Source organism: Baudoinia panamericana, assembly GCF_000338955.1.
Source record: "Baudoinia panamericana UAMH 10762 unplaced genomic scaffold BAUCOscaffold_10, whole genome shotgun sequence".
NCBI classification, from domain to species: domain Eukaryota; kingdom Fungi; phylum Ascomycota; class Dothideomycetes; order Mycosphaerellales; family Teratosphaeriaceae; genus Baudoinia; species Baudoinia panamericana.
Genome location: NW_006911266.1, coordinates 390,892 through 416,189, shown reverse-complemented (window position 1 = coordinate 416,189; position 25,298 = coordinate 390,892). Strand labels below are relative to the sequence as shown.

The 25,298-nt window shown below is 55.5% G+C and overlaps 14 protein-coding genes across 14 annotated transcripts; 6 read left to right on the top strand and 8 right to left on the bottom strand.

Annotated features, from left to right (window-relative positions):
• Positions 1-1,007: 1,007 nt before the first annotated feature.
• Positions 1,008-3,032, bottom strand: BAUCODRAFT_124655 (uncharacterized protein; the record flags this gene model as incomplete). The annotated part of the gene is made up of 3 exons (XM_007680736.1): positions 1,008-1,050; positions 2,307-2,728; positions 2,784-3,032. 3 exons carry the CDS (start codon positions 3,030-3,032, stop codon positions 1,008-1,010), a joined length of 714 nt encoding a protein of 237 aa, XP_007678926.1.
• Positions 3,033-3,477: 445 nt separating this feature from the next.
• BAUCODRAFT_75401 (uncharacterized protein) lies at positions 3,478-5,014 on the top strand (the record flags this gene model as incomplete). The annotated part of the gene is made up of 4 exons (XM_007680633.1): positions 3,478-4,362; positions 4,433-4,641; positions 4,700-4,865; positions 4,931-5,014. 4 exons carry the CDS (start codon positions 3,478-3,480, stop codon positions 5,012-5,014), a joined length of 1,344 nt encoding a protein of 447 aa, XP_007678823.1.
• A 677-nt stretch (positions 5,015-5,691) lies between these two features.
• BAUCODRAFT_150136 (uncharacterized protein) lies at positions 5,692-6,381 on the top strand (the record flags this gene model as incomplete). The annotated part of the gene is made up of 1 exon (XM_007680735.1): positions 5,692-6,381. One exon carries the CDS (start codon positions 5,692-5,694, stop codon positions 6,379-6,381), a length of 690 nt encoding a protein of 229 aa, XP_007678925.1.
• Positions 6,382-7,295: 914 nt separating this feature from the next.
• Positions 7,296-8,075, top strand: BAUCODRAFT_43473 (uncharacterized protein; the record flags this gene model as incomplete). The annotated part of the gene is made up of 2 exons (XM_007680525.1): positions 7,296-7,375; positions 7,427-8,075. Coding segments are annotated over 2 exons (729 nt in total), but the record flags the coding sequence as incomplete, so codon positions are not given.
• Positions 8,076-8,214: 139 nt separating this feature from the next.
• On the bottom strand, positions 8,215-10,107 carry BAUCODRAFT_567473 (uncharacterized protein; the record flags this gene model as incomplete). Its single annotated transcript, XM_007680734.1, has 3 exons — positions 8,215-9,258; positions 9,307-9,478; positions 9,577-10,107. The coding sequence occupies 3 exons, from the start codon at positions 10,105-10,107 to the stop codon at positions 8,705-8,707; spliced, it is 1,257 nt and encodes a 418-aa protein (XP_007678924.1). The 3' UTR covers positions 8,215-8,704.
• A 429-nt stretch (positions 10,108-10,536) lies between these two features.
• BAUCODRAFT_58775 (uncharacterized protein) lies at positions 10,537-11,304 on the top strand (the record flags this gene model as incomplete). The annotated part of the gene is made up of 1 exon (XM_007680555.1): positions 10,537-11,304. A coding segment is annotated over one exon (768 nt), but the record flags the coding sequence as incomplete, so codon positions are not given.
• Positions 11,305-11,322: 18 nt separating this feature from the next.
• On the bottom strand, positions 11,323-12,714 carry BAUCODRAFT_75181 (uncharacterized protein; the record flags this gene model as incomplete). The annotated part of the gene is made up of 1 exon (XM_007680623.1): positions 11,323-12,714. One exon carries the CDS (start codon positions 12,712-12,714, stop codon positions 11,323-11,325), a length of 1,392 nt encoding a protein of 463 aa, XP_007678813.1.
• An 18-nt stretch (positions 12,715-12,732) lies between these two features.
• On the bottom strand, positions 12,733-13,512 carry BAUCODRAFT_75005 (uncharacterized protein; the record flags this gene model as incomplete). Its single annotated transcript, XM_007680612.1, has 2 exons — positions 12,733-12,802; positions 12,896-13,512. Coding segments are annotated over 2 exons (687 nt in total), but the record flags the coding sequence as incomplete, so codon positions are not given.
• Positions 13,513-14,265: 753 nt separating this feature from the next.
• Positions 14,266-15,777, bottom strand: BAUCODRAFT_36350 (uncharacterized protein). The gene has a single exon (XM_007680421.1). It carries the CDS (start codon positions 15,615-15,617, stop codon positions 14,391-14,393), a length of 1,227 nt encoding a protein of 408 aa, XP_007678611.1. The 5' UTR covers positions 15,618-15,777; the 3' UTR covers positions 14,266-14,390.
• A 588-nt stretch (positions 15,778-16,365) lies between these two features.
• On the top strand, positions 16,366-18,705 carry BAUCODRAFT_124644 (uncharacterized protein; the record flags this gene model as incomplete). The annotated part of the gene is made up of 3 exons (XM_007680733.1): positions 16,366-16,801; positions 16,944-18,048; positions 18,111-18,705. 3 exons carry the CDS (start codon positions 16,366-16,368, stop codon positions 18,703-18,705), a joined length of 2,136 nt encoding a protein of 711 aa, XP_007678923.1.
• A 279-nt stretch (positions 18,706-18,984) lies between these two features.
• BAUCODRAFT_48961 (uncharacterized protein) lies at positions 18,985-20,310 on the bottom strand (the record flags this gene model as incomplete). The annotated part of the gene is made up of 1 exon (XM_007680536.2): positions 18,985-20,310. A coding segment is annotated over one exon (1,326 nt), but the record flags the coding sequence as incomplete, so codon positions are not given.
• Positions 20,311-21,317: 1,007 nt separating this feature from the next.
• Positions 21,318-21,905, bottom strand: BAUCODRAFT_213508 (uncharacterized protein). The gene has a single exon (XM_007680732.1). It carries the CDS (start codon positions 21,792-21,794, stop codon positions 21,330-21,332), a length of 465 nt encoding a protein of 154 aa, XP_007678922.1. The 5' UTR covers positions 21,795-21,905; the 3' UTR covers positions 21,318-21,329.
• Positions 21,906-22,043: 138 nt separating this feature from the next.
• On the bottom strand, positions 22,044-23,167 carry BAUCODRAFT_36347 (uncharacterized protein). The gene has a single exon (XM_007680420.1). The coding sequence runs from the start codon at positions 22,930-22,932 to the stop codon at positions 22,543-22,545; it is 390 nt and encodes a 129-aa protein (XP_007678610.1). The 5' UTR covers positions 22,933-23,167; the 3' UTR covers positions 22,044-22,542.
• BAUCODRAFT_150128 (uncharacterized protein) lies at positions 23,125-24,932 on the top strand (the record flags this gene model as incomplete). Its single annotated transcript, XM_007680731.1, has 2 exons — positions 23,125-23,238; positions 23,286-24,932. 2 exons carry the CDS (start codon positions 23,125-23,127, stop codon positions 24,930-24,932), a joined length of 1,761 nt encoding a protein of 586 aa, XP_007678921.1.
• Positions 24,933-25,298: the final 366 nt, after the last annotated feature.

The window sequence follows — 25,298 nt, the reverse complement described above, 5'->3', positions numbered from 1 at the left end:
TCCGAGCCGAAGAGACGGTGTGCGGAGTCGCCGTCACTCACTGGCTATTCAAACCGCCTCAGCAATCGATGTGGCGGATTGACTTCGAAGACACAGCAGAAGCTCTGGAACAACCCTGCTTACAGCAGCGAGTGCGCCTGTGCGACCTGCATAGCCGTTACATCCTCGACGTGCCGAATCCGTCGTCAAGACTACCTGCTCCCTTCGAGTCGAGTACGCCGCCCCAACAGCCTGCCTCCAGCTCAGCTCGAAGCTACAGGCTCTCCCACAAGAGCTTCACACGAAGATTCTGTCTTGGACCATCGTGGAGTCCGTTCGAGATTGTCAATATGACGACCGGAAAATCTTTGTACTGCCTGGTGCCGAAACCCTCATGCCTCCACCTTCTTCACGGCATCAACAACTGTTCCAGGTCAATGCCTGGCTGCCGTCAAGAGGCTTGCTTGAATTTCGTGGCAGCAACGTCATATTCTGATGTCCCAACGTCGAGGTGACGAGCTTCGTCTGGGAAGACATAAACAGATCAATCCCCAACAACAATGAAAGATATAGCGAGAAGGCGGAACTGCTTGTAACCCTCCTCTGCACTCCCCATGAGCAACTAGCAAGGTCTCTCAAGATTTCTCCCAGGGAGAAACTGTACCCTCAGAACGCGACCATACGAAGTATTCTCCAGCCGACTTCACTACCGGGGGGTTTTACGCTCGATACAGAAGACGAGTTCTTCAAATTGCAGCGCCTTACACGCCTCCACAGTGGCCGAGACCAACTACAGTACGACATACTTACTGGCTACAAGAGAAGGCCCAGCTCTGCATTGACAAAGTGCGTTATCCGGCGGATCATGTTCGATCATTGATAGCCGCCGCACTCGGCTGTCATCAGGCTGGCCAAGTACCCTGTGACAAACTTTCCCTGAACCGATACCCAGGCGCAATCTTCGCTGGGGAGGCCGCAGCTCTCAATGCTGGGCTGAGCGGATCTCCAGTGATCTATGAACTCCGCCTTTAATATCGTGGCCTCTTCGCACTCCGCCCGGAAGGTAGGCGTCTGAAGCTCAGGCAGAGCTTTACAGGAGACTCTGGCAGCCTGGATCCAACGAACGCAGTACGGGGAAGGAAAGAGCATATCGAGACTGTTGCGCAGTATGACAGCAGGTCGTTCTGGGAAGGCAGCAACGTGTGAAGGCTCCATTCTGGTTTGTTGAGGGAACAGACCCGGCCGGACGGTAACAGCGACATACATAGCTGCCCACCGAGCTCCAGCGCAGCCACAGCGATCTATCAGATGCTCACCTGACATGCCACTGGCTTGAAACAAGAAAGGCTGGAGTCCGAACGGAACTGTTTTGGCTGCGAGGAATGCTCGCTCTCAATGTTTCAGCGACTGATTGTAAGCTTTCCCTCCATCGCGTGATTTGGCATGGCGATCGTTGCTGTCAGGACTTGGTAGAAACACTTGCGCTTCCTCGACTCGTACTTGGAATGCTAAGCGGTGGACTGAGCTACAAACAGTACATATTGTGCTGTACCCGATAATTCAAATTTTTCGCATTCGATACACTCTTCCGTTCTCTTTATCCCGCGAACGTCTTACCATAATCACCCTTGTGCTCACTCGCACGTGCCCCAGAACCACCGCTCGGTTCTGCCCAGCTACTCGTCACCACCATCGGACTGCGTCTAGAGTGCTTGACTGCACGACCTTTCGCAGGCCATAAAGTCCGACGCCCATCACCGACTCCTGCGACCCACGCTCACAGCTTGCAGCAGAGACCACGGCTTAATGGCGTTCCAAAGTATCGCCTTTCGGAGGGCTGGAGGGCAGCGAACCTGGTGGCAGGGGATGGCGGAGCACGGGAGCCCTGGGGTCTCTAAGGCGTACCAGGTGACACGGCTCGTAGGGCTGGCATGGGCCGCATCGCGTTCCTTTCCCAATGTTGTGACCGAAGCCGACCCGTAGACTCCCGTACCTCCGCTGCAAGCGCCAACAAACGAGGCTTTCAGGCTTTGGAGACGGATCGTGAGCGGGTTGCTTGGTGGACGTTGACGGCGTAGGGCAACTTGACAAATCCATCCAACCGAACGGGTGGGGTCATATGCTCGCAAGCATTGTGTGGACGAAGCACGGAAGAACCATTGAGATGGACAGAGAGGATGAGAGCTCATCTCTTCCGCACTTCCCTCACCGCCCCCGTCCTCCTCGCCTTTACCAACCCCTTCACATGTCGTCCCCTCCTCACCGTAGTCCCCGGCTGCACCTTCCCCGGCCTCAACTGTCGACCGCGCAGCCTGAGATCCGGGTACTCCTGCGTCGTCATGCCCTTTGCCCGCGCGGCCGCTTCCTGGCGTTCGGGGAGGCGGCCAATTTCCCAGTTCGACAGACGGTACTGATAGCCCGGTTTCAGGCTCAGCTTCTGGCCGAGGGGGTTGCTTTTGGTGGGTTTGAGGGTGATGGCTTCTCGCGCGCTGTTGGGCTGCTGGCGGATGGTTGTTGGGTCTTCGGTGGATGTCAGGTCGCTGATATTAGTGATTTGTTCGGGTGCGGTTTGCGGCGACTGGTAGGCCAGCATGCCGAGCAGTCTTCGCCTCGCGGCATTGTAAGGAGTGGGGAGGTCGTAGTGCTTTTCCAGCGCTATGCCGATGTATTTGCGCTTTGGGTGTCGAGTTGGGTCACGGTAGTAGCGGACGTAGCCGGGTGCGCCGGCGTGGATGGTATGGTCGCGGCCCTACGCATCAATCAGCATCGTCCATGAAGGTTCGTGGGTTGGGAGTATAGCATACCATGAAGCAATTCTCCCCGGGAAACCAATGCGTGCCTCTCTGCCTGAACAAGATGTTGCCCGGCACTACATACTCTCCACCCGTCTTCTTCGCACCCAACCGCTTTCCCGCACCGTCTTTGGCTCCGTTTGCACGCCCTTGGGCTTGATGGGAGGCGTTTCGGCGAGAAGTGAGGGGCAGGAGTGCGAGGTGTTGGCGGGAGAGGCGGAGGCCGGCTAATGCTGACTCCAAGCAGGCCAATGCTGCCATCGATGGCGCTTTCGGTGGCAGTAGCGACATGTCGAGCGATGGTGATCACGTGTGTCGAGGTGATGAGATGCGTCAAGTGAATGCGAGTCGTGTTTGATGTCTTGGCATAAGGGCGGCTCGAGCACCTCCGCTCACTCCGCTGCCATCAGCGGTGCTCGTTTTGCCTGAGGCAGTCAGATTGTTGTCGACTTCATCTGTACTTTAGATACGGCCATTGCGGATATTGGGACACGATTGTCGAGTGGTGTACGATAGTCCCCGCCAAACAGAACCATACACAAGCTGAACAGCCTCGCCTGCCGGCCTTACATCCCCTCCATCATCCACTGCAATATATACAAGTTCAACCAACTCGATCCCTCCTTCGCAACATCGGCCTGCGACGAAGCACCCATAAGCCTCTCGATCCTACTGCCGGGCCTTGTGCCCACCCCACTACTCGATCATGGCCTCCGCAATCTTCTTCCTCGACCTCAAAGGCAAAACCCTCCTGGCCCGCAACTACCGCGGGGACATCCCCATGTCCGCTGTCGAGAAGTTCCCCGTCCTCCTCTCCGAAGCCGAAGAAGAGTCCTCCTCCACCCCACCCTGCATGACCAGCGAAGGGATCAACTACCTTTACATCCGGCACAACAACCTCTACCTCCTCGCGCTCACCAAACGCAATTCCAACGCCGCCGAGATCCTGCTCTTCCTGCACAAGATCGTCGAGGTGTTTACGGAGTACTTCAAGGAGCTTGAAGAGGAGTCCATACGCGACAACTTTGTGGTGATCTATGAGTTGTTGGACGAGATGATGGATTTCGGGTACCCGCAGACGACGGAGAGTAAGATCTTGCAGGAGTACATCACGCAGGAGAGTCATAAGCTTGAGGTCGCGCGGCCGCCTATTGCTGTCACCAACGCTGTCTCGTGGCGGAGCGAGGGCATCCGCTACCGCAAGAACGAGGTCTTCCTTGACGTGGTCGAGTCCCTCAACTTGCTAGTGTCAAGTACGGGCAACGTGCTGCGGTCAGAGATTTTGGGCGCGATAAAGATGAAATGCTACCTTTCCGGCATGCCTGAGTTGAGGTTGGGGTTGAACGATAAAGTCATGTTCGAGACTACCGGACGGACGAGCAGAGGGAAGAGCGTGGAGATGGAGGACGTCAAATTCCACCAATGCGTGCGATTATCGCGATTTGAGAATGATCGGACGATCAGCTTCATACCACCTGATGGCGAGTTCGAGTTGATGTCGTACCGACTTAACACCCAGGTCAAGCCGCTCATTTGGGTGGAATGCGTGGTGGAGAGCCATAGCGGGAGTCGGATAGAATACATGCTCAAGGTACGCACTATTACTGCCACCTAATCCCTAACGAGTCTCTGTGCCAAGTGCTGATTGTGTGGATGTACAGGCAAAAGCGCAATTCAAACGCCGCTCTACCGCCAACAACGTCGAGATCCACATCCCCGTCCCCGACGACGCCGACACGCCGCGCTTCCGCACCAATATCGGCGCCGTCCACTACGCGCCCGAGAGCAGTGAGATTGTGTGGAAGATCAAGCAGTTTGGGGGTGGCAAGGAGTTCCTGATGCGTGCAGAACTCGGTTTACCATCTGTACGGTAGGTGAATGTCTTTCAACTCAAAACTGACACGGCTTTCCGCTGACGAGTGATGCAGCGGCGACGAAGAACGCGGCGGCGGCATGATGGGCGGTTTCGGCGGCTCAATGGGTGGAGTGGGAAACTCGTCAAAGGCGAAACGGCCGATCAATGTCAAGTTTGAGATTCCGTACTTCACGACGAGTGGCATTCAGGTGCGGTATTTGAAGATTATTGAGCCCAAGGTACGTTACACGCAACAGTACCGGACGAGTGCCGAAGGTGCGGCTGCTGATGATGTGTGTTGTAGTTGCAATACCCGAGTTTGCCGTGGGTGCGGTATATTACGCAGAGTGGAGATATTGCTGTGCGGTTACCGGATGTACAACCCTGATGAGTCAATTCATCTATTGTGCGCAACAACATCGTGCGACCATGCATACGATGGCTCTCCCGAAGCCCTTCCAAGTTCCGGCTCATTGACGTACCCCAACGCATCGTAGCGGACCAGTAAGGTCAGGCTAGGCACAACCGTCCATGTCGCCAAGGTGCTGTGGTTCCTTCTTTCCCAGTACAGTCCTCGCATCCGCCAGAGCAGGTACCGCAACCAACGTGCTCTCTTTTACACATGCCTGACGACACCTTACATATTTCCAGCTTCACTCGCAACATGCTGTCAGGTGGTGGCTTGCTGCATCCCTCCCCTCCTCGGCTCTCAGTAGCCGTGAGTCAACCATGGATACTCAAGCTCAGTTCAATACGGGCTAAGGCCATCTTTAGCGGTCTGCCTTGTGCGAAACCTTTCCGGCAAGAGCCACAGTCTGCCGGAGTAGGTCGAGCATCGTACGTTGCAAACCACTACCGAAGCGTACTCTCTCGCAACACGTAACGAATTGTTGTTGGCGGAGATGAGAAGTCGATGGATTCGGGCAGCCAGCTACCGTTGCAGCCTGGGCCGGTGACGGTACGACAAAAGCGAAACGTCTCAGATGTGGTCTCAGTTTGGAGAGCAAAGCTGAAGAAGACGGAAATGTTGCGTTACCGAAAGAGATCGTTATGCTTTGTTCCGTCATGGAGGCCTGCAGTATGCAAGTGGCTTGTCTGGGTGCTCTGACTGATGCCAAGCGTGGGAGTCGGTACTCGGTATTCTCGCAGCCAGAGCAGAAGATTGCGGCGGGACAAGTGACACTACAAGACATTCTGGCCGGCATAGCAAGGCAGAAACTGCTTCGCTCTGACAGGTACCGCATCGCGCTTGCCGTCGCCTCCTCACACCTTCAGCTGCACTCCACGCCCTGGGCGAGAAAGCAGTGGGAGGCCAAAGACATCTGCTTCCCTTGCACTGGCGCAGAAAGTTCGCACATCATGTTCGACCGGCCGTACGTAGCCGCGACGTTCAGTAGCCAATCGCCAGGCGAGCAGCGACAAGCGAAGCGGACAGACAGAAGTTTTGGGTGTCTCGGCATCATGCTGCTGGAGCTGCTCTTTGGCATCAACCTCGAAGACAGCGACCTCTGGGAACGTCTAGGGTTCGAGGGTTCGAAGGAGAAGTCGTTCTTCCGTCTAATCATCGCGCGTGCCTGGGCGGATGCGGTAGAAGGCGAAGCCGGCCCTGACTTTTCAGCCGCGGTAATGTGGTGCCTGAATGAGTCTCCCACCACACTTGAAGGAAATCAGTGGCGCCAAGATTTCGCGAAGAAGGTGGTGCTTCCTCTACAGCAATGTTGCGACTGGATGCAAGCAAAGCCGCCTGTGAGCTGATCAGGCTAAGTGGCAGTCTGCGTGGTCTAAGGCCATACAGCAGTGACACACAGAACACAAGGCGCAACAGGCGCTGCACCACAGCAGCCAGCAAACGCCGGTTCCAGAAAGGGTGCAGATGTGAGGATGTCAGGTAGGCCATGAGATGCGTCAGTAGAGGCTTACCGGTGGCGTAGACGTGGAGCGTCCGCATTATAGTGGGGGAGAGAAAAGGAGTGAAATTGACTGGGGAGGTGTCGATGGACTAGGCTTGATAGGACCGGAAAATCTCCTCAGACAATCGGGGACACGGTAGGCAAAGACCTTGTCAGAAGGGTGAACGGTTGACAACTTGCCTTTCTACCTTCTCCTCTGCAAGCAGGCTGAGTAAGGCTTGGCAGAATGGCGCAAATGGAATTATTAGCTGGATATGAAGCAGGTATGACTGTCGGTTGGTCGATTGAAATCTCAAGAAGGGAAGAAGCATGGTAACGCGAACCAGGGTATCGCCAGGGGTTCCACAACCCTGTACTGGAGGCTGCATCGTCAACATGTTGAAGACTTGTGCAGTAATCGCACCACGATTATGTGAAAAAGCTGGAGCGTCAGGCTGTGACGTTGTACACTGTTAGGACGCTGATGGATGAGAAGAACATGTTGGCTCGGCACAACATCGGCGCAAGCTTGCATTCTCCGCGGGCATCTACAGTTAGTCTTCCATGTTGATGCACTCTTATTGCACACGACCATATGAAGATACCGTAGCACGAGTCAAGATGACAGTCTCGCCGCGCTTCTGCCCATCTTGCCTCTCCTCCATCTCCTTCCGCTCCGTCCTCCTCCGATCGCGGCATTCCACTTTTCCCCAATCCCAGCAAACACTCCGCGCCGCAACCACCTCCACCAAAGGCCCCAAGCGCAAGGACGCGCCCACCCGCAAGAAGAAGTCCCGCTCTACTTTCCTTGTTCCTGACCTCCGAAAGGCGACCCAGTTCAGCTTAGTAGATGCTATGCGGTACGGGGCACCCTACCTCCTATCGCCCCGAGCAATGACTGACTTCCGTAGATACCTCCGCGCAGCCGAAGTTGGCCGCCCCCCAACCTCCAGCAAATACGAGATCCACCTACGCCTACGCACAGTTAAAGACGGCCCCACCGTACGCAACCGCTTACGCCTGCCTCACCCTGTCCAAACGGCTCTACGAATAGCAGTCATAGCACCACCAGACAGCGTCGCAGCCCGCGCGGCGAAGAACGCCGGCGCGAGTCTTGTGGGGCAAGAAGATCTCTTCTCAGCCATCAAAGAAGGTCGGATAGAATTTGATCGATTACTATGCCATACCGACTCCCTAGCACCCCTCACGAAAGCAGGATTAGGGCGCGTACTAGGTCCGAAGGGCCTTATGCCGAGTGCCAAGACGAATACGGTGGTAAAGGACGTTGGCGCTGCCGTGAGAGGGATGGTTGGCGCGAGCGAGTACCGGGAGCGGATGGGCGTTGTGAGGACTGCTATCGGACAGCTGGGTTTCACGCCGGAAGAAGTGCAGAGGAACATTCGAGCGTTTGTGGAGAACGTAAAAAGAGATATTGCCGGTTTGAGCGACCGCGTGCAGAAGGATATTCATGAGGTGGTGATTAGTAGTACGAATGGGCCGGGCTTGAGTCTGAGTGGAGACTTCAGCCGGGAGGGGAGCGTGGATGTCAAGGATGTCAGTGTTGTGTCGTAATGATTGGGGCCGGCCAAAATTTGAATGTCGAGGACAGAGACCCGTCAAAACGGTACTTCTGCAATGTGGAGGGCCCTGAGCGGGTCGCAAGCTGTCGACACTATCAATCACTTGGCTGGACATGGACGGACCTTTGTCGATTCCTCGAAGCTGGGACGCCGCTCGAGGACGAGCTCTCTGTTCGTCGGCAAAAGAGTCGCGTGGGTGGTCCGTGAATGGTCGAACAGGATTCCCTAGCTCCGATGCGATGTGGATATGCCAGCTAGTACCGGGCTCCCATCTCGCAGCGTGACACAATGTGAAACGATCCGCCCGCAAAGCGGTATGACGCCGAGGCAGATGGAAGTGTTCGACGACCTACATTACACCCGCAATTGCTGCTCCCGGCGTTGCCAGGGACTGCTACGTACAGCGCCAGCTGCACCACAGTCAAGCCTTCGGAAGGGGCCATCTGTCACAAGAACGCCAGTGGTTCTAACAGCTATTCTAAGCCGATAACACTTCATGCAGCCAACAGTCTGGCTGTAAGCTCTCTAACTAGCCAGCGATATGTACAACATATACAATCCCAGCGGCTTCACCAGTCACATTTACAACCATTAGAAGTAAGCCGCTCTCTACAGTTTCTCCATGCCGCCGCTCACAAATCCATTAACAACACTCGTCATCAACTGATTCGCAATCGCCGTAGTCGGTGGTAATCTCAGCCCACCCTCCTTGTACCCCGGCCCGGCATCCTCTCCCAACCCACTCGTCCCAACCTTCAACGCCTCCCTCACCTCGTCAAAATCGAACCATCTCGCATCGTCGAGCTCAGGATCATTGCCGAGGTCAATCTTCTCCCCATCACCCGGAATACTCTGCCCTACCGCGCCGATCATGAGGTTGGCCGGGTACGGCCAGGGTTGCGTACTATGTATGACGACGCGTCCGACGTGCACGCCCGCTTCTTCGTACACTTCTCTGCGGACGGCTTCTTCTATGCTCTCGGCGGGCTCCGCGAAACCGGCTAACGTGCTGTACCAGTGTGGCGGCCATCGGGACTGTCGGCCAAGGAGGATCTTATCCCCGGCATGATTCACGATGGCCATGATAACAGTCGGGTCCGTACGCGGGAAGCAGAGGTTAGAGATGCCTTTCCGCGTCACACACGGCGGTCTCTCGTTCTCGTCTATGATGGGTTGTTCCGTGGATGTGGTCGGTAGTGCATTTGAGATACCTGTGGATGTCTTTGATGCTGTCCGTGCAAGATCTCTAGGCGGGCACGTCCGTTTAAAGCCGGCATTGACGGAGAGTGTGGGTTGCCCGCAGGCGGCGCAGAAGGGGTTGCGTGCGTTCCAGTCGAGGAGTTGGCGTGCCTCGGCATAGATGGCCGCTTGTGCACTCGTTAGCTGATGTGTTTTGGTGCCTTTGCTTGCGCGGGCGAGGGAGGAGGGGGAGATGGTGAGGTCTTGACCGATCAGCATCGCGTACCTTCTGAAGCCTCAACGTCCATCACCCTACCCTTGGAGAATTCGATGCCCTTATCCGTTACCGTCTTAATGAGCTCTTCACAAGCCTCCTTCACACCGCCCTTCGGCGTGACATCTACCGCAAAGTACGGCGCGCCTCTGTAAATGTTTTTCTTGTTCTCGTACTCCACCCCTTCCTTCGCCTTCTCATCGATCCCGAGAAAGATCATCTGCGGCACATACGTATTCGAATTATACATCCCAATCATCTCCGTCTCCGTCGTCGCATACGGGTTCTCCCCAATGACCGGCTTGACGTCGGCATATTTGAGATAGTGGAGCTTCCCTTTCTGCGTGGGCGAGACGAGCGGTTGTAGATCCTTACACAGTAAGAACTGGGTGGATGGGTGGTGTAGGGCGAGGGTGAGGAATTTGTTGTCGCCTCGTAAGAAGCCTACGCGATTCAGAGGCGAGCCGGAGAAGTAGTTGGCGACTTCGCGGCCGAATTTGCGGGACAGCATCGAGTCGTGATCGGGCACGGGTTGCGGATTGGCTGGTTGTTCGGGCATTGTTGGCTTCACCTTGGTGGTTGCGGGACGGGGCGAGATGGTTGGGCGGAGGAGAGACAGTTGCGCATTGGAAGGGAAGGATGGAAAGTGAATGCAGAGATAGTCGTACCTGCCTTGTAGAGTAATCAATGCCCGTTATGTCCGGCCGTCGGCCAATGATGCGGGTCGATGGAGGGGTACATGTAGGCGGAGCAGCAGCGTGCTTGACTCGGTATCGTCGTCTTGGTGAACATCGACTGACTCACGCCCGTATCAACATGCAACGTTCCTGCATCCGCTGTGTAAGGCAGCAAGGTGACACGAGAGCTCAGTGAGACAGACATGTCCAGGTTCTACCTCCCAACCAGCACCTCCCCCTCCGCCACCTCCACACCCGCCTACACCTATTCCGACCCCGACAACGACGACGACGACGACGATGATGAGGGAGACGATATCGACAACCTCCCTTACCCGGGCGAGCTCCCGCGTAAGGATTTTCTCGCTCCCAACTTCAACCCTCAAACATATCTTTCCTCCCTCCGGAATCGGCATCAAACTCTCGAAGATCTACGGACAGATCTACGACAAAGAAGCCAAGCTCTGAACCAGGAATTGCTCGACTTGGTTAATGGCAATTATGACGAGTTCCTCTCGCTTGGATCCGACTTGAAGGGAGGGGAGGAGAAGATTGAAGGTGTTAGAGTGGGGTTGTTAGGCTTCAGGAGGGAGGTGGAGGGCATTCAGCGCGGGGTACGGGAAAGGGCAGGTGAGATGGGAGAGCTGCTGCGCGAGAAGAAAGGGTTGAGGAAGGATGTTATGCTTGGGCGGGCGTTGTTGGGGGTTGAGGAGGGTTTGACGGAGCTTGAGGGGAATTTGGGGATGATTGCGGATGACGCGGTGATGGAGGAGGAAGAAGATAGTGAGGACGATGATGTGGACGGTATAGTCAGCAGTGGAAATGCTGCGAGAAAGATGCAGAGGCATGTGGAACAGTATGTCTTACTTACGCGGCAGATTGAACGGATGGGTCCCAATCATCCCTTCTTACTGGCACAACAGCCACGAGTCGATGCGGTGCGGAAGACGATGCTTCTGGACCTGAGTGCTACGCTGCGGCAAGCCAAAGCTTCGAAGACGACGGATGACATTCTGCGGCTCGTCCGTCTGTATGCGGATTTGGACGCCGAGAGGGAAAGTGTGCGGGTGCTGAAGGGAGGCTGAACGAGTACGCTCTCATACGATTTTCAGCTTCTCCGCCCCTGCCAGCGCCTCCCAGAACTCTGCTGGCGTGTCGACACCCATCTCTTTAACCAATACCTCACCCTCCATCCATCCCTGCACAAAGGCTGTTCCAACAGCCGCATACGTGCCATCTTCATTCTCCCTCAGCACCAACGGCACTGAGCAACCCGCAAGAATTGCCAACAGCCACGGCTCCGTCCTGGTCGGCGTCTCAGCGTCAATGAGATACTCCGGCGCCAGACCCATGTAGCCATTCTCGGTGACGAAGGGCCTGCGTCCGCGTAAGACGGTGCGGACGACGTCCCAGGCAGCAGTACGGTCGTAGCTACCACCGTACGACAGGACATGGCGCGATTGATTCGGGGTTGGCTGTCCGCTGTGATTGCTGTTAGGGATGCAAACGTATGGTTCGGAGGGTTCGTGAGGGTCGCAGTTGGCTGGGTTCTCATCCCGGGGCGGCCAGGAGGAGGGAAGGTCGCCGTGGAACATTGCTAGCGCCGCGCGGAAGGCGTCAGGGTAGGGATTCTTCGTTCCTGTCTCTGGTGTCTTCGATTTGTAGTGAAGGTAAAACGCTTTCGTCCACATCATGGCTCTGTAGTAAGAAGGCGGGTCGCAAGGCGGGAAGGCCATTCCTGCTGGTACCTCTCCCGGGGCTTCGAGGAAGAAAGAGATACGGTCGAGGATTATGCCAGTGACGTGGAGGATGTCGTCCTTAAGCTCGAACAGCGGAATGTCGACAGTGGAGTCGGTGCGCTTCATGCCGCCGTCAGCTGAATACAGCGCGCCGTCGAGGTCGTCGACGGCGGACATGAAGCGAGTCGGTATCCGCTCTCGGCGGACGAGGCAGCTGCTGCTTGCCGGGACGCTCCAGTCTGGACACCACGATGGTGCGGTGCGGTAGAGGTCACGGCTCGCTGGCTGCGCCTCGACAGCACCCAGTATGTCCAAAGTACCATGCTGTTCGATCCAAGCTGACACGAAGTCCATATAGGTAGCCTTCATATCCTTACTATAGTCGGACTTGAAGCGCAGACCGGTCTTGTCCTTCGCAAGATTGAACAGAGCATGTACCTTATCCCTAGCATCACTGCACTGAAAGTCACGGGCCAGGATCAGCGTCTCCAAGTAACCAGGTGCCGTCTCCCGTATGCTCGCTCTCAGTAGCATCAGCGTCTGATTCGCACCACCAGAAATGACATGTCGGAAATCCGAAAGCTTCCGCACAAACGCCAGCTTCCTAACATCCACATCCTCCAACGTCTCATCCGCCTGCATTATCTGACCTGCCAGATTAGGATCGCTATGGAACATACTCGTCAAAAGGTACGCCGCGAACTCAAGCTGCTCGAGGGGAACCTCAATTCTTCCTCCCACGCCAACCATAGGGTTCGACGCCCACGCCAGCTCCTGTAATACCCATGCCCGGCGGAAGTACGAGCGGCATAGCAGCTTGTAGAGCGCTGCGCACATCCTGGGTAAGCGCGAGGGCGGGATCTTGTTCTCGCCGTACCACCGCCCTCCGCCTTGAGATGCAGGTTTGGAGCCCCATTTCCCAAAGTGCCACTCATCTTTGTCGTTCCAAATCATCATCAAAATGTTCAGTTCTTTGATCAGCTTGATCATTTCGAGCGCCAGGTCGCTATCGTTGGTGGCAGGGCCGGCATAGCTAATCACAAGAGCTGCGTTGTCGTAGATCGTGCCCATACGTGGGATCTGCCGGCTTCGCTCTGTGGTGTCGGATTGGTTGATGCAGATTGCGTCGACCCATAACGGCACGACTTTGTCTTGCATCCGGACGGCACGAAGGGTGGCTTCGAGGCCGGATTTGATTAGCATTTTCTGCCCGTTTGCAATGATCTGGGTCTGAGCGCCGTCAACGCTCCACCGGTAGGATAAAGCGGTGAAGGTTACTTCGCAGTGGATGGGACAGTGGGCTATGTGTGCGATAATAGGTACGGAATGATCGGTTGAGGGCATTATGTTGATGACCCTGATTTCGTCGGCTACGGCGTCTAGAGGGACATACTCGTACCAATCGGTTGGGCCTTCGATTGAGGGCGTCTTACCTAGGCGGATGGGGCACACTCGAGGTAGAACAATGTTGTCTGGGACGTCGTGCCATTCTTTCGTCCACGATTTGTAACGGGAATCGATTACTCTTCCAAGCTCACCGCTATCCATGCGCACAGCGTTGTACTCTGCCATGTCGATTACTTCAGACGCCTTCGCGTACATCGTGTCGCTGAACTCGCGGGTGTAGTAGCGGGCCTTCTCGGTTTCATCTCATTGACGTACACAGATATGCCGAATCCAAAGTCGTGCCGGTGCCGTCAGGCCAGACTGGAAGTGGCGGAGGAAATTCACCACGGAAGTTGGTATGATCAGAGCTTTACCATCGATCTCGATGGCATCTTGGAGAAGTCTGTAGCCACGAGCGTTTTTCACAGCAATGAACGGTGCCGCTTCAACCAAACGTATTGCTTCGACATTGCAGCGGACGTGGCTATCTGCGTCCTCCGAGCAGGACTTTCTAGGCTGAAGAACAAGAAAGCGTTGCTCGTCGGCGTCGTGGTCCAGTTCGGAATGTTCGTAGGGAGGTACGGTCAACTCTCGGAGGCCTTCATTGTCCACCTTCCACAGAGATGACATATCCAGGCAGCCGAACACCGATCAACATGCACGGCAATTGAAGAAATAGTGGCGGATCATCTGTTGAGTGTACTAGCGAATGCGCCGTTTTATGAGGGTGGAAAGTACATCAACGCACTGAACAGCGCTCGATGTTGGGGGCTGTGGCAGTGCTTTAAGCCAACAGCACACCAACGCGCTAGTCCGTTGTCCATCACTGCTGACATGTCGAGCCTGCAGATGAAGGTTGCCTACGCCGCGCGCACGGGTAGTGAGAATACAAAGTGGTTGCATATGAAGCAGCTTCGGGTGAGAGTAAGGTTAATAGGCAGCAAGGCGGAACTTGCCGCTTTCGAGCCGGTACAAAGCGGAGGTATTCGCGGTGTTGGCCGTTGAACTAGTAATGCAGTTGTGAAACCGATATATGTACATTACTCAATGTTCGAATAAGTATAGCAAAGTATCCCACCCTCCGTATCCATTACCTGCTTCACCTGGACCCTCGGTGCAAGCCCCATCATGTCAATCTCGTCATCCAGGCTCGCCATCTCCATCGAGTGCCTTTCCTTGTGTCCGTAATAAAGATCCGTTCCGTTGTTCGGCTGCCTCTGCTGCCATTCCCACCACAGCCGGTCAAGCTGCGTATGGTGCAAGAAGAAAACCGGGTCGTAAGGCGCCGTGAACGTTTCGAAGTCACCACCGATGCCAAACGGAATAGCATTGTGCACCTTGCTCTCCATCATGACGACGAAGTCCTCGTAGTCATTGAGCTCTAGCACCTCTTCGATCGACTCACGGGTGACATCTTGACCATTCATATGCCCGAGCTCGCCCTCAAAATCGCGGAAACCGCGCGACAGGCAGTGCGGCTTGTACTTCACATCGTAATACTCGGCAGTGATGCCAGCGAATGGTCCGTCAACAACACAACGACCGGTGCGTCCAACTGTAATGTTGCCGTCAACCTCACCGTCGCCTCCAAAGCCGTCCGCGGCACTGAACACGGGAGCCATTTCTAGCGCCATGCTGTCCATTGTCCAGTCCCAGAAAGGTAGGGCGCCGCTGTACCCGCACTGACCCCTAAGCGTCTTCTCGTACAGGTGTAAGAAGTAGCGGTGCCATGGGAGGAATGGCGCGCTGTTGTGCGTTGTGTACCCAACGTGGCTGTGGACTAATGGCCAGTCATCGTACGAAGACCTGTTCAAAGCAGGCTGCAGGACTGAAGGAATAGTGCGAAGGCAAAGCACAGCGCGGATGTACTCTTGCTGCTCTTCCCGTGATAGTGTCCGCCATTCGTGTCGCTGAGGGCATCTCGTCGTGCTGTTCGTGTCCACGTCAAAGTAGCCTCCACTGTCGCCTTCCGCAGGCCACTCGGAAACGACATCGTTTACCAAGTCGCTGTCTGCCGTCTTCTGCGAACCCCTTCCGCCGAAGTACCAGTACGCGCCAGCTGGGATAGCTACGACATTTGCCAGGACAAGGATCCATACGGCCATGCGGAATATTTTCCCTCTGCTGCCGGGCGCGGACCTCATCCACTTTGTCTTCTGCGCCTGCCCTTCCCCTTCCTCGTCCGCGACGGACACGTACTTCTGCTGCGGACCCTTGAAAGGCCACAGCTCCATCACCTCGCCGTGTAGCTTGTTCATCGCTTCCATCTTCAATAACGAGAGTGACCGTTTCGGCAAAGAAGACTGGAAGCGAAAAAAACTAGAAATGCAGAACCTACCTCACCTCGACAGCCCATACATCTCGCTATCACGAACCCTGGCACGCCTAGGCTGCTACCCTGCCGCTCAGTGCACCTCGCGAACTGGATTTAGGAGCGGTTGAGCGGGTGGCGGTCATTAGGCCAATCACACATTTGGCTGTATCGGCGTGGGGTAACTCAGGGGTATCGCTTTGGCGCAACTCCAACCCTTCGCAGTTAAGGTTAATTTGGGCTCCGAACGCAGGTTACGTGGTTGAAGCTGCGATCTGCAGCTCCGGTATACATTGGGCAGAAGCAGTCTTGTGACGGACTAAGGGTCAGTTTTGTGCCTGCCGTAAGCAGAATCAGTAACACCTCTCAGCGCGGCCAGGGAAGAACTTAAAGCGTGGGAGGGTTGTTCTGGTCTGGAACCTTATGACAAGGGCAAGTTGTGGTCACAGTGGGGAACAGCCACTGCTATGAAGGGCCACCCCGATACACAAGATATTGATGTTGGTGTTCTTCGGCTTGGCACCCTGCAGTGTCCCAACTTGCTCGCCATCGCGAATGCAGGGACAAGCACAGGTAGAAGGGTCTGAGATCCAATGTCCACCGCACCTGATCTGTGGTTGCAGCCTTCATGACGGAGGCTCCACCATCATTGGGAGGAACTACCATTCTTCCATGAGCTCGTCTCCGACTTCATATTAGCCGCAATGTCCGCAACATCCTCCGCACCTTCCCCTAAGCCAGGTATGGCATGCCTTGGTTGTCGGCAGCGAAAGCTCAAGTGCACCAGGGAGCCCCGGGGTTGCAGGAACTGTACGAAATCAGAATTACCATGTATATATCCTCCGCCAGAAACAGGTGCGAAACGCAAGCGCGGACCTTACAAGAAAGACAAACCAGCACGCGAGCGACATCTGGAGCAGATTGTTAAGTATCTCGAACCCACTAACGGCACGTATAGCGACCTGCCGACGCACCTCAAGGTCAGACGCTCGACTACCGGTGAGTCTAATGATGCTGTGTCGGGTGAGAACTCAGATCAAGAAGGCGCCTTCGAGGCCGGCGCAGATACCAGTGAGCTCGTAAAGGATGCACTTATCGCTCTGACAACGTCTTCGGTGCACGAGATGCACTTTCACGTAAGTCACGATGTTGCGCTGTCACCACTTGACTAACAACGCTCAGGGTATGTCCAATACCACTTTCTCATCTGCTTCACAACGCGCAGCTACGCAGACTGTACGCAGCACGAATGGTTGGATATGACAGAGGCTGATTTCGACAGTCGAAAGCATGGCAGGTAACGCTAATGGGCGACCGACCCAGGAAAGTAGTCTTGCAGTACGGACTACTGTGCATCCGCCGGCACGCATTTTGATGGAGTACTGGCATCTCTTCGTCGAAAGGGTCGACCCTTTAACTAAGATCATTCACTGTCCCACATCCATGAAACAGCTTATTGCTGCAGCGGACCGGCTGCAACCCCTGGAGTCTGCACAGGAAACCTTACTCTTCAGCATCTACTACATTGCCGTCAGCACGTGCACAGCAGACGAAGCGCGAAGACGCTTTCATGAGAGCCGAACCTCTTTACTCCAGAGATATGGCCGAGCAGTAGAGTTAAGCCTTACAAATACGTACGGCACCCCTACCCTCGAAATCCTGCAGGCTCTCGTACTATATATGATCGGTATTCGGCGGCAGGACGATGCAGCACGGCTGTCGGCTTTCTTCGCTCTGGCTGTCCGCTTAGCACAGATGATGGGCCTGAACAAGGACCCGACAACGTCAGTCAGACCATTCGCCGCCGAGCTGAGAAGGCGTCTGTGGTGGCACATATGCGGCCTGGAATCTCAGGCGGCGGAGGAGACGACAGGTAGGAAAACGAGCATTATGGACGACAGCAATGTGCGCCTTCCTGCCAACCTCAACGATATCGACCTAGACCCACACCTTGCTCGAGTGCCCCTACCCAGATCCGGAGCCACGGATATGACGTTCAGTCTAATCCGCTTCGAGAACTTTCGTTATGTGCACAGCATGTGGGCCTTGAAGCGACGGACTAACCCCAGCGAGCCCACACAACGAGCAGAGTTGGAGTCTCTTCAGAGGCGCTATCAAGCGCGGCTAAAGGCAGAGTATGAGCAATACCTCGATAAGTCGAGACCCTTTGATTTCTTGTGTCTTACATTCGCTGCTAGCATGATGCACAAAGCGAAGATGATGGCCGAATACCCGTTTGGACAACCCCCAACCAGCGAGATGAGTCCGTCCGCACGCCACCGGCTGCTGCACTCATCCGTGGCCATCATTGAAGCTACGCATTTGCACGCTATGGATGAGCGACTGCGCTCATGGCATTGGTTCTTCCGTGGCTATGTGCAATGGCAGTATGTGAATGTGACCCGGAAGCATTATCTTCTGCCTGATATAGAGCTAACGGTTGTTCTAGTTCAATGGCCATCGTAGTGGCAGAGCTGGGCCGGAGCACTAACGTGGAGTTCAGCAACACTGCGTGGGCTGTCTTGGATCCAATATTGGGTGATTGGGAGCGCATGTATGCGACCAAGGCGGGCGAGGCATCCTGGGAGCATGTCAATACACTGATTGTTCGCGCCAAATATCAACGACAGCAGCTCCTGAGCAGGTCAATCCCAGACATCGCGCCTACACCGGCCTCGCAGCTCCTCAATGGCGACGGAGCAGTACAGCACGGTGTCGATGCAGCATCATCAAACCTTCAACAAGCGGTGGACATTGGCCTTGCTAAATCGTCGTTACCGGTTTCGGTCAGCATGCTACAGCACATACCAGCCTTACCATTCCAGAGCGGAACGACTTCGTCCGAGGATCCCACTCTTTCGTGTGCACCGACGGCGATGGACTTTGAGCTGGACTTCAGCACTCTCAACGACTGCGATATGATTGACTTCCAAGCTTTCGACGCCGTCTTCGGTAACGCGTGGGATCTGACTGACCCCTTTGTGAACCTTGCGGACGCGGAGCAGACGCTCGACGGACCGTTTCAGGCTGGTAGCTATGGATGAAGCGGGGTACTGTATTCTGATGAGAAAAATGATGCTGGAAAGCCTACGTCTGTCGCAGCTTGCATATCGTTGACAGCATATTATTTGTCACGGACAGGCGCATATATTGCGAAACAACGTCAAGGACCAGCGTTTCCCGCAGCGTGAGACCAGCCGTACTCCGACGATATGCAGGACCGCAGCCGAAATACATTGGCGTTTCCAGCATGACCGTTGACCGTACAACCCTTATCACAACTCTGACCGCGCATAAACCCGCGGAAACAACACGATGCATGCTCAAGAGTCGAAGATGGCCCCAAAAGCCGCAATCTTCCTCGCCTCCATCCCGAACACCACATCCTGCGTCACCTTCGGGTTCGCAATAATCGTGATCGCCTCCGCTCCACTCTGCTTGACCAGAGAGTAGACCAGCGCCACCAGATCCGGGGTACCTGTTTGCTTCGTATCGATGATCAAGGCCTGCGGGTCCGCCCTGAGCACATCGCGGATCATGGTGCTCTGGTACGTCGTCTCCGGGCTGCGAGCAGACCAGATGACACGGACTGGGTAGCCGTGATGCATGTTGAGCCAAGACAAACACGGTCCAATCCCTGAGCCGGTAGCGACGACGACGAGTGGGTGAAACATGGAGGATACTCGCATGACTCCGGTGGTTGGTGCGCCACGGATCCAGATGTGCTTTGGCGGAGAGTCAATCATTTTGCGGGTAAAGTCTCCGGCATTGCTGATGACGACGCTGTAGCCTTTGTCCGTATCCGTGTCGGGAATGGTGGCGAAGCCGTGGCATTCGAGTAGCGGGTTGTGTGCTAGACGGACGCCCCGACAAGTGAGAAGCTTGCGGTCGTTGAAATGCAGTTGCGTTGCGTGGGTCGAGAGTTGCTTGGCCTCGAACGACAGACGCTTAGTGCGAAGCCACGGGTAGATGAGACAGCAAGTGATGATTATGAGGAACCAGAAGTTCGGTTGCTGAATGAGTGCAAGGCCGAGGGATGTGTGTCCTGCATTCGCCCCGACAACAGCAAGAATGAGGAATTGAGCCCAGACAAGTGCTATAGCCGTCCAGCCACCGAAACGGTGCGTCAGCTCCCACTGGTTGTGGTATGCCCGGCGGACGGCGGGGTGTGACATCCCCACGATCGTCACGAACGATGCGAGAAGCACTGCGGTTAGGGCTACAACTGCCCGCAGCATTATGGGTGGGCCGACCCACTGCCGAACAACAAGAACGGAGAAGAAGACGTACCAAAGCAGCGCGCTGATGGCCGCTCCGGAATGCACCCCACCGTTGTTGTACGTGAGCTTTGCGGCTAGGCGGCGGATTTGTAGCGGGGTCGAGTGCGGCAATAGAAGGGCGATGCGGAACAGCAAATTGATGACGTGCTCTTGCCGCATGAGCACCGCAATCGAAAGGTTGGCGCCGACAGCTGTGGCCGCCTGATTGTAGCCGAATGATCCACGATGACGAGCTTCCTTACCGACAAGGGCAGATATGGCAATGATGTTGATGACAAGTACAATAAGCATGAGCCGCCGATAAAAGCTTAGCCAGAGGTAGCGGATGCGGGCGATGCGCATACTGCTGGCAATAGGCGGTAATGGATGGCTGACCCTGACCACTTCTAGCTGGTCTTTGGTGGCGACCTTGTCAGAGTAGTCTTTGACTGGTTTGAGGGTGTAAACAGTCCCGAGCCGGTCATCCTCGAATTTCTCGTCAGTAGTCGTGAAGCTGCTGGCAAGCGTGGAAGTGCTAAGCTGGTCTCGAAAGAGGGCTTTGTCTGGCAGCGTAAGCGGTTCAGGCCGCTGCTTTGCAGACACCGCTGGTCTGACAGGCCGGCTCAGGTAGGTCGCGGAGACAAGGGCTTCTGGGTCGCTGAATGGTCCTGAATCTGACAGGTTCTCGACCAGGAGGCTGTTGCGAACGGCTCGAAGTGCACTCTGCGCACTTAGCCTACTCGGGCGATGAGGCATTCCAAAGTTTGACACCAGATGAACCGGTGTCAAGTGTTCAGGAGATGGAAAGCCTACGACACCGTAGCGACGGCGGCTCTGTCGGTGTAGGCGGTCGCTTCGGCTTTGCTGCCAATACTCTAGGACACTGTCGTCGGACTCATCTGTTGGTTCGAACGTGAAGCGCGGATGGTAAAGGGGGGAGTCATCGCCCCTTGGCATTGCGTAGCGTTTGTCTGAAAGTCTGCAGCAGGCGAGTTCTTGTATTTTGACACCCGCGGGCTGATAAGGTTGTGAGAGTTGGTCTCAGTGACCAAATGTATCTAGTATATGATGTATAGCGTGCATTTACCGCAGAGAACAGCAGAGAATGCCGCGGGGGGCGGTGTCAGAACGTGTAGGTGTCGTCAGGAATGTGTCGTTGGGAACCTAGAGCGGGTGACTCGAGATCCGTCGGTCAGCAAAGTCGAGACGGAAGGAACTCATCTTCAAGAACCGCGTGCCTGGACGAGACGGAAAGAGCTCGCATGCATGTTGAATGCAAACGCCGTAAGGCGGACAGGCAAGCGCAGAGCTACGCAGCTCCGTTTTCGCAACACCTCGGTTGGCGTGCCCATTCACATAATCTGCACCTTGGTGGCGTGCCCTGATACGTTCAGACTCTGACTGCAGGTTTAGACTTCGTAAGGTGGATTTGATCTGCTAACGATGCCATGTGGCTGCAGGGAAGGCTGCCCGCGACCGTCGCATACGGCGACATCAAGGGTTCGCCTTTGAGGTGTCCAACGGTGATGTTCGCAGCATACATGCACACTGTGAGCTGCGTTGCCATTAGATCCGTGTGCTGTAATAGGCAGCATCCCGCACTGTAAGAGGGTGTGTGCATTTTGAGGCTTGGTTACGGCTGCGCACATGCTCGGCGGCATTGATCTACGTGATGCCACACGCACTTCAACGCACAGCGTGTACTTGAGAGCTGGCTGAATCGACGACGGAAGTACACAACTGGGCTGCGGGCTTGCTCTCCGCAGAATCTGAATGGTCCTGAATCGTGTCATATACAAGTGGCGGACGTTTTCGTGACCATGCCACTGCACGCTTTTGTTCTTACATAGGGTGGTGCATCCTTTGATGGACATCAGTGTCGCCTGCCAAACCTCATTCCGCACGCAACGCCACGCGGAGTGAATGCATATATCTGCCAGTGTGGTACAGATAAGCGAACGATGTGGATGTGGAGAGGAGATATGAGTGATGGGTGTCGGGGAAAGGGTGATGGTCCGTGCGACATCGGGTTTCGCCCACCGTATGCGGTATGGCGCGCCTTCCCTCGAGCTTGTCCCGACTTCTTGTGCAAGGCAATCTGCCCGTCTTGGTAGGCACAGTATCGACTAAGAACCTAAAGCGGCCTGGACATGCAGCCTGAGCCAAGTGGAAGGAGCCGCGCGGTTGGGGAATGTTACACCGCAGCAACTCTACCATGCTTCACGGTTCAGTGAAAAGACTCCACCCCATTCACTTGCGCATCTCAAAGTGAAGATTCCAGCGTAACAACGGACATACTGTGTGTGCGTAAGGGTAACGAGTGCTGATGCTGTGCTATTGGGCGCACCGAGCCTGATCACGAAATTGCACGCTTGAGAGATGCCTAATGTTCACTTACGAGATCCTGTGGACAATGTGAAGAAAAGCAGCGCAGACCAGATCTAGCGCACTCTTCCCACGAATAACTATGTTGAAGCAAGCAAAGCAGTCCCGCCGACCAGGGTTCATCCGAGTGCATAGTACGCTTGAACTCCGTCTTCATCGACAGGATGGCTCCCGCACGGCGCAATCACGAGTGGATTCACACCGGTAGTGGTGAAGCAAGGGCCCGATATTAGGGCTCTATGCTCCGTGACGGTAGGGCGTCCAGCTCGGCTGTAGGTGTGGAGGTACTGAACCTCTCCAGCTATCATGTCTTGTTACGCTCCACACTGTTTCTCCTAACGTTGAGCACGAAACATACTTTCCTACATTAGACTGTGGAAGGGACACCACGTGTGAACGCCGAATTTCACCGCCGCAGAAGGAACGGAAAAGAGCGGCTTTCACAGGAGGAACTTGCTGCTTACGAAAGATGAGCACATTAGTGTTTCTTGCGCTGACCCGCGCAACCGGGCCAGGCCTAAACGATGAAAGAACGTTACCTTGGCCTTTGTTAGATGTCGACGTATTCCGCTGGGTGCGATATGCATTGTCAAGAGTCTGCCGGGATCTCAGCGTCTTGCTCCACATTAGCAAACGGCTCGTGCCTGCCTTATTAGGCCCAGACGAAAGGCTGCCGAAACCGATCCGAAATATCGGTAAGGTTACACACCGAAGATCTGACACCAAGGTGCGGTGCGTTCACATCGCCATCCCGATGGTACAAATTGGCGACTTAAGGCTTACAATCTACACACTTATAGACACTGCATTTGCAGCACGATGGCTATCGAAGGGGCAGTCGCTCCGCACCATGACATGGATAACAACCGTCTCCCACCACACACAGACCTGGTCTCATGGACCCTGAGCGGTGCAAGAGAGAAGGGTTGGCCGGTACGTCGCTTGCGCTCTGTTCTTTTTACCGTCACTGACATGCTTAGATCCTCGTCGATGCAGCGGACACTACTCGCTTCATCTCGGGAACGGTGGCTTGTCAGCTCGTCGAAGCATTAGGCGGCGCATTCACGGCCGACAGCACGGTGTGTCTTCATCTTCCGAATGACGTCCTGTACCCGGTGCTCGTACTAGGCATATTATCATCCGGCTGTCGCTGGACTGGCACCAATCCCGCCTACACCGTTATGGAGCTGGAGCACCACTTTCGCATCTCGCAGACACGGTATGTCATTACATCGCCGGAGCATGTACCGGTAGTCGAGGCTGCTGTAGAGGTCAGTGGCACCTTAGCGGAGATCATCATCTTCGAAGACCTTCTCCGATCCGCGAGCTCAAGCAACCAAGCCAGGAGGGTGACGTCAAACAGCATCCAGACACCTACTTCATGTCACCGTACGCTGCGTGAGCTCCTCTATCCAATAGTCAGCTCGTCTGGGCTGCTTCCAAAGCCTCGGATCGACAGCATTGCTGCACTCATGCAAACCTCTGGAACAACAGGATTGCCAAAACTGGCCGCTCGAACGCAGCAGTCCATCATGCTCGAACTATCCGCCATCGAAGATAACCACGCCAGCAAGCCCTACGAAGTGCGCCGGCTATTCTGCACTCCAATCTTCCACGCCTTCTCCGCCCCAGAAATGCTGTTCAACTCGCTCCGTCTTGGCCACCCAACCTACTTCATGCGCCGCTATGACGAGACGTTCGCGCAGAAAGTCCATAACCTGCGCATCACAGAGATCTTCGGCGCGCCACCAATGCTGCTGAAGCTCGTTGAGCGCCCGCTCGAGGCTCGCCACCTCCTTTCAAGCTTGAAAGCCGTCTACTTCGGCGGCGCACCACTTGGCGGAGACGTACGGAAGAAATTCCTCTCCGTCTTCGAAACGCCACCGCGTCTGGTACCTGTCTACGGCATGACCGAAGGCGGCTGGTTCTCCACCTTCAGTCGCCTCGAAGATGACCCGAGCGGCTCCGTCGGCCGTCCTCTTCCGGGCCTCGAAGTCAAGATCTCCACTGCGAACACAGACATGGCCGACAGCCCCATTCGACACAACAATGACGAAGCAGGCGAGCTCCTCGTTCGCGGCCCGCAAATCATGTCAGGCTACTATAACAACCCCACTGCCACCATCTCAGCCTTTACACCCGACGGCTGGCTCAAGACTGGCGACATCGGTTACCTTCGCGACGGTAAGATCTACCTCGTCGATCGCGCCAAGGATATGATCAAGGTGAATGCATGGCAAGTCTCACCTACGGAGCTGGAGAGTGCGTTGCTATTGCACCCGTTAATCGCGGACGCGGCGGTGTATGGGACAGGGCAGGATGTGGATGAGCGGCCGGTCGCTTGCGTGGTGCGTCGACCGGATGCCGTCACTGCGCCACGCCGCGAAGGCGGGAGTTACTTCGACTCGGGGTTGGAATGTGAGAGGAAAAGTGGAAATGGCGGCATGTCTACGGAGGGTACGTTGACCAAGCAAGAAGTTCGGGACTACCTGCGGCAGCGGTTAGCCGGGTACAAAGTCTCGCGGTGTGAGGTCGTATTCGTGGACAGCTTGCCGCGCAATGGAGCAGGCAAGGTCTTGCGGAAGGTGTTGAAGGAGCAAGTGGAGGGTGCCGTGCCGGCACTATAACGTCCGGGTAACGTCGGAGTTGTGGGTGTGAAAACAACGGGTGTATGTCTGGAAATAGATGCAATGGGAAATGTAAAGGATGGATGTAAGGCCTAGAAAAGATCGGTGCATGGTCTGAAAAGGGTCGGACGGTCTGAGGCGGATTGCAGTTGTCGGCGTCGTCAGCAGCGCATGCCGCGATGGAGCATTGTATGTGTGACGTGAACATAAGAGCACTACCTCTTCTGTACTGGTACCACTTTCGCGCTGTCAGACCTCTACGACCTTCTCTTGAGTGCCATCAATAGTAAGATCCGGCTGGGAGTTGGCAACACAATCACGGGCTAGCTTGTTTACCAATCGTAGGCTCAGCCATCACAGTGCCTC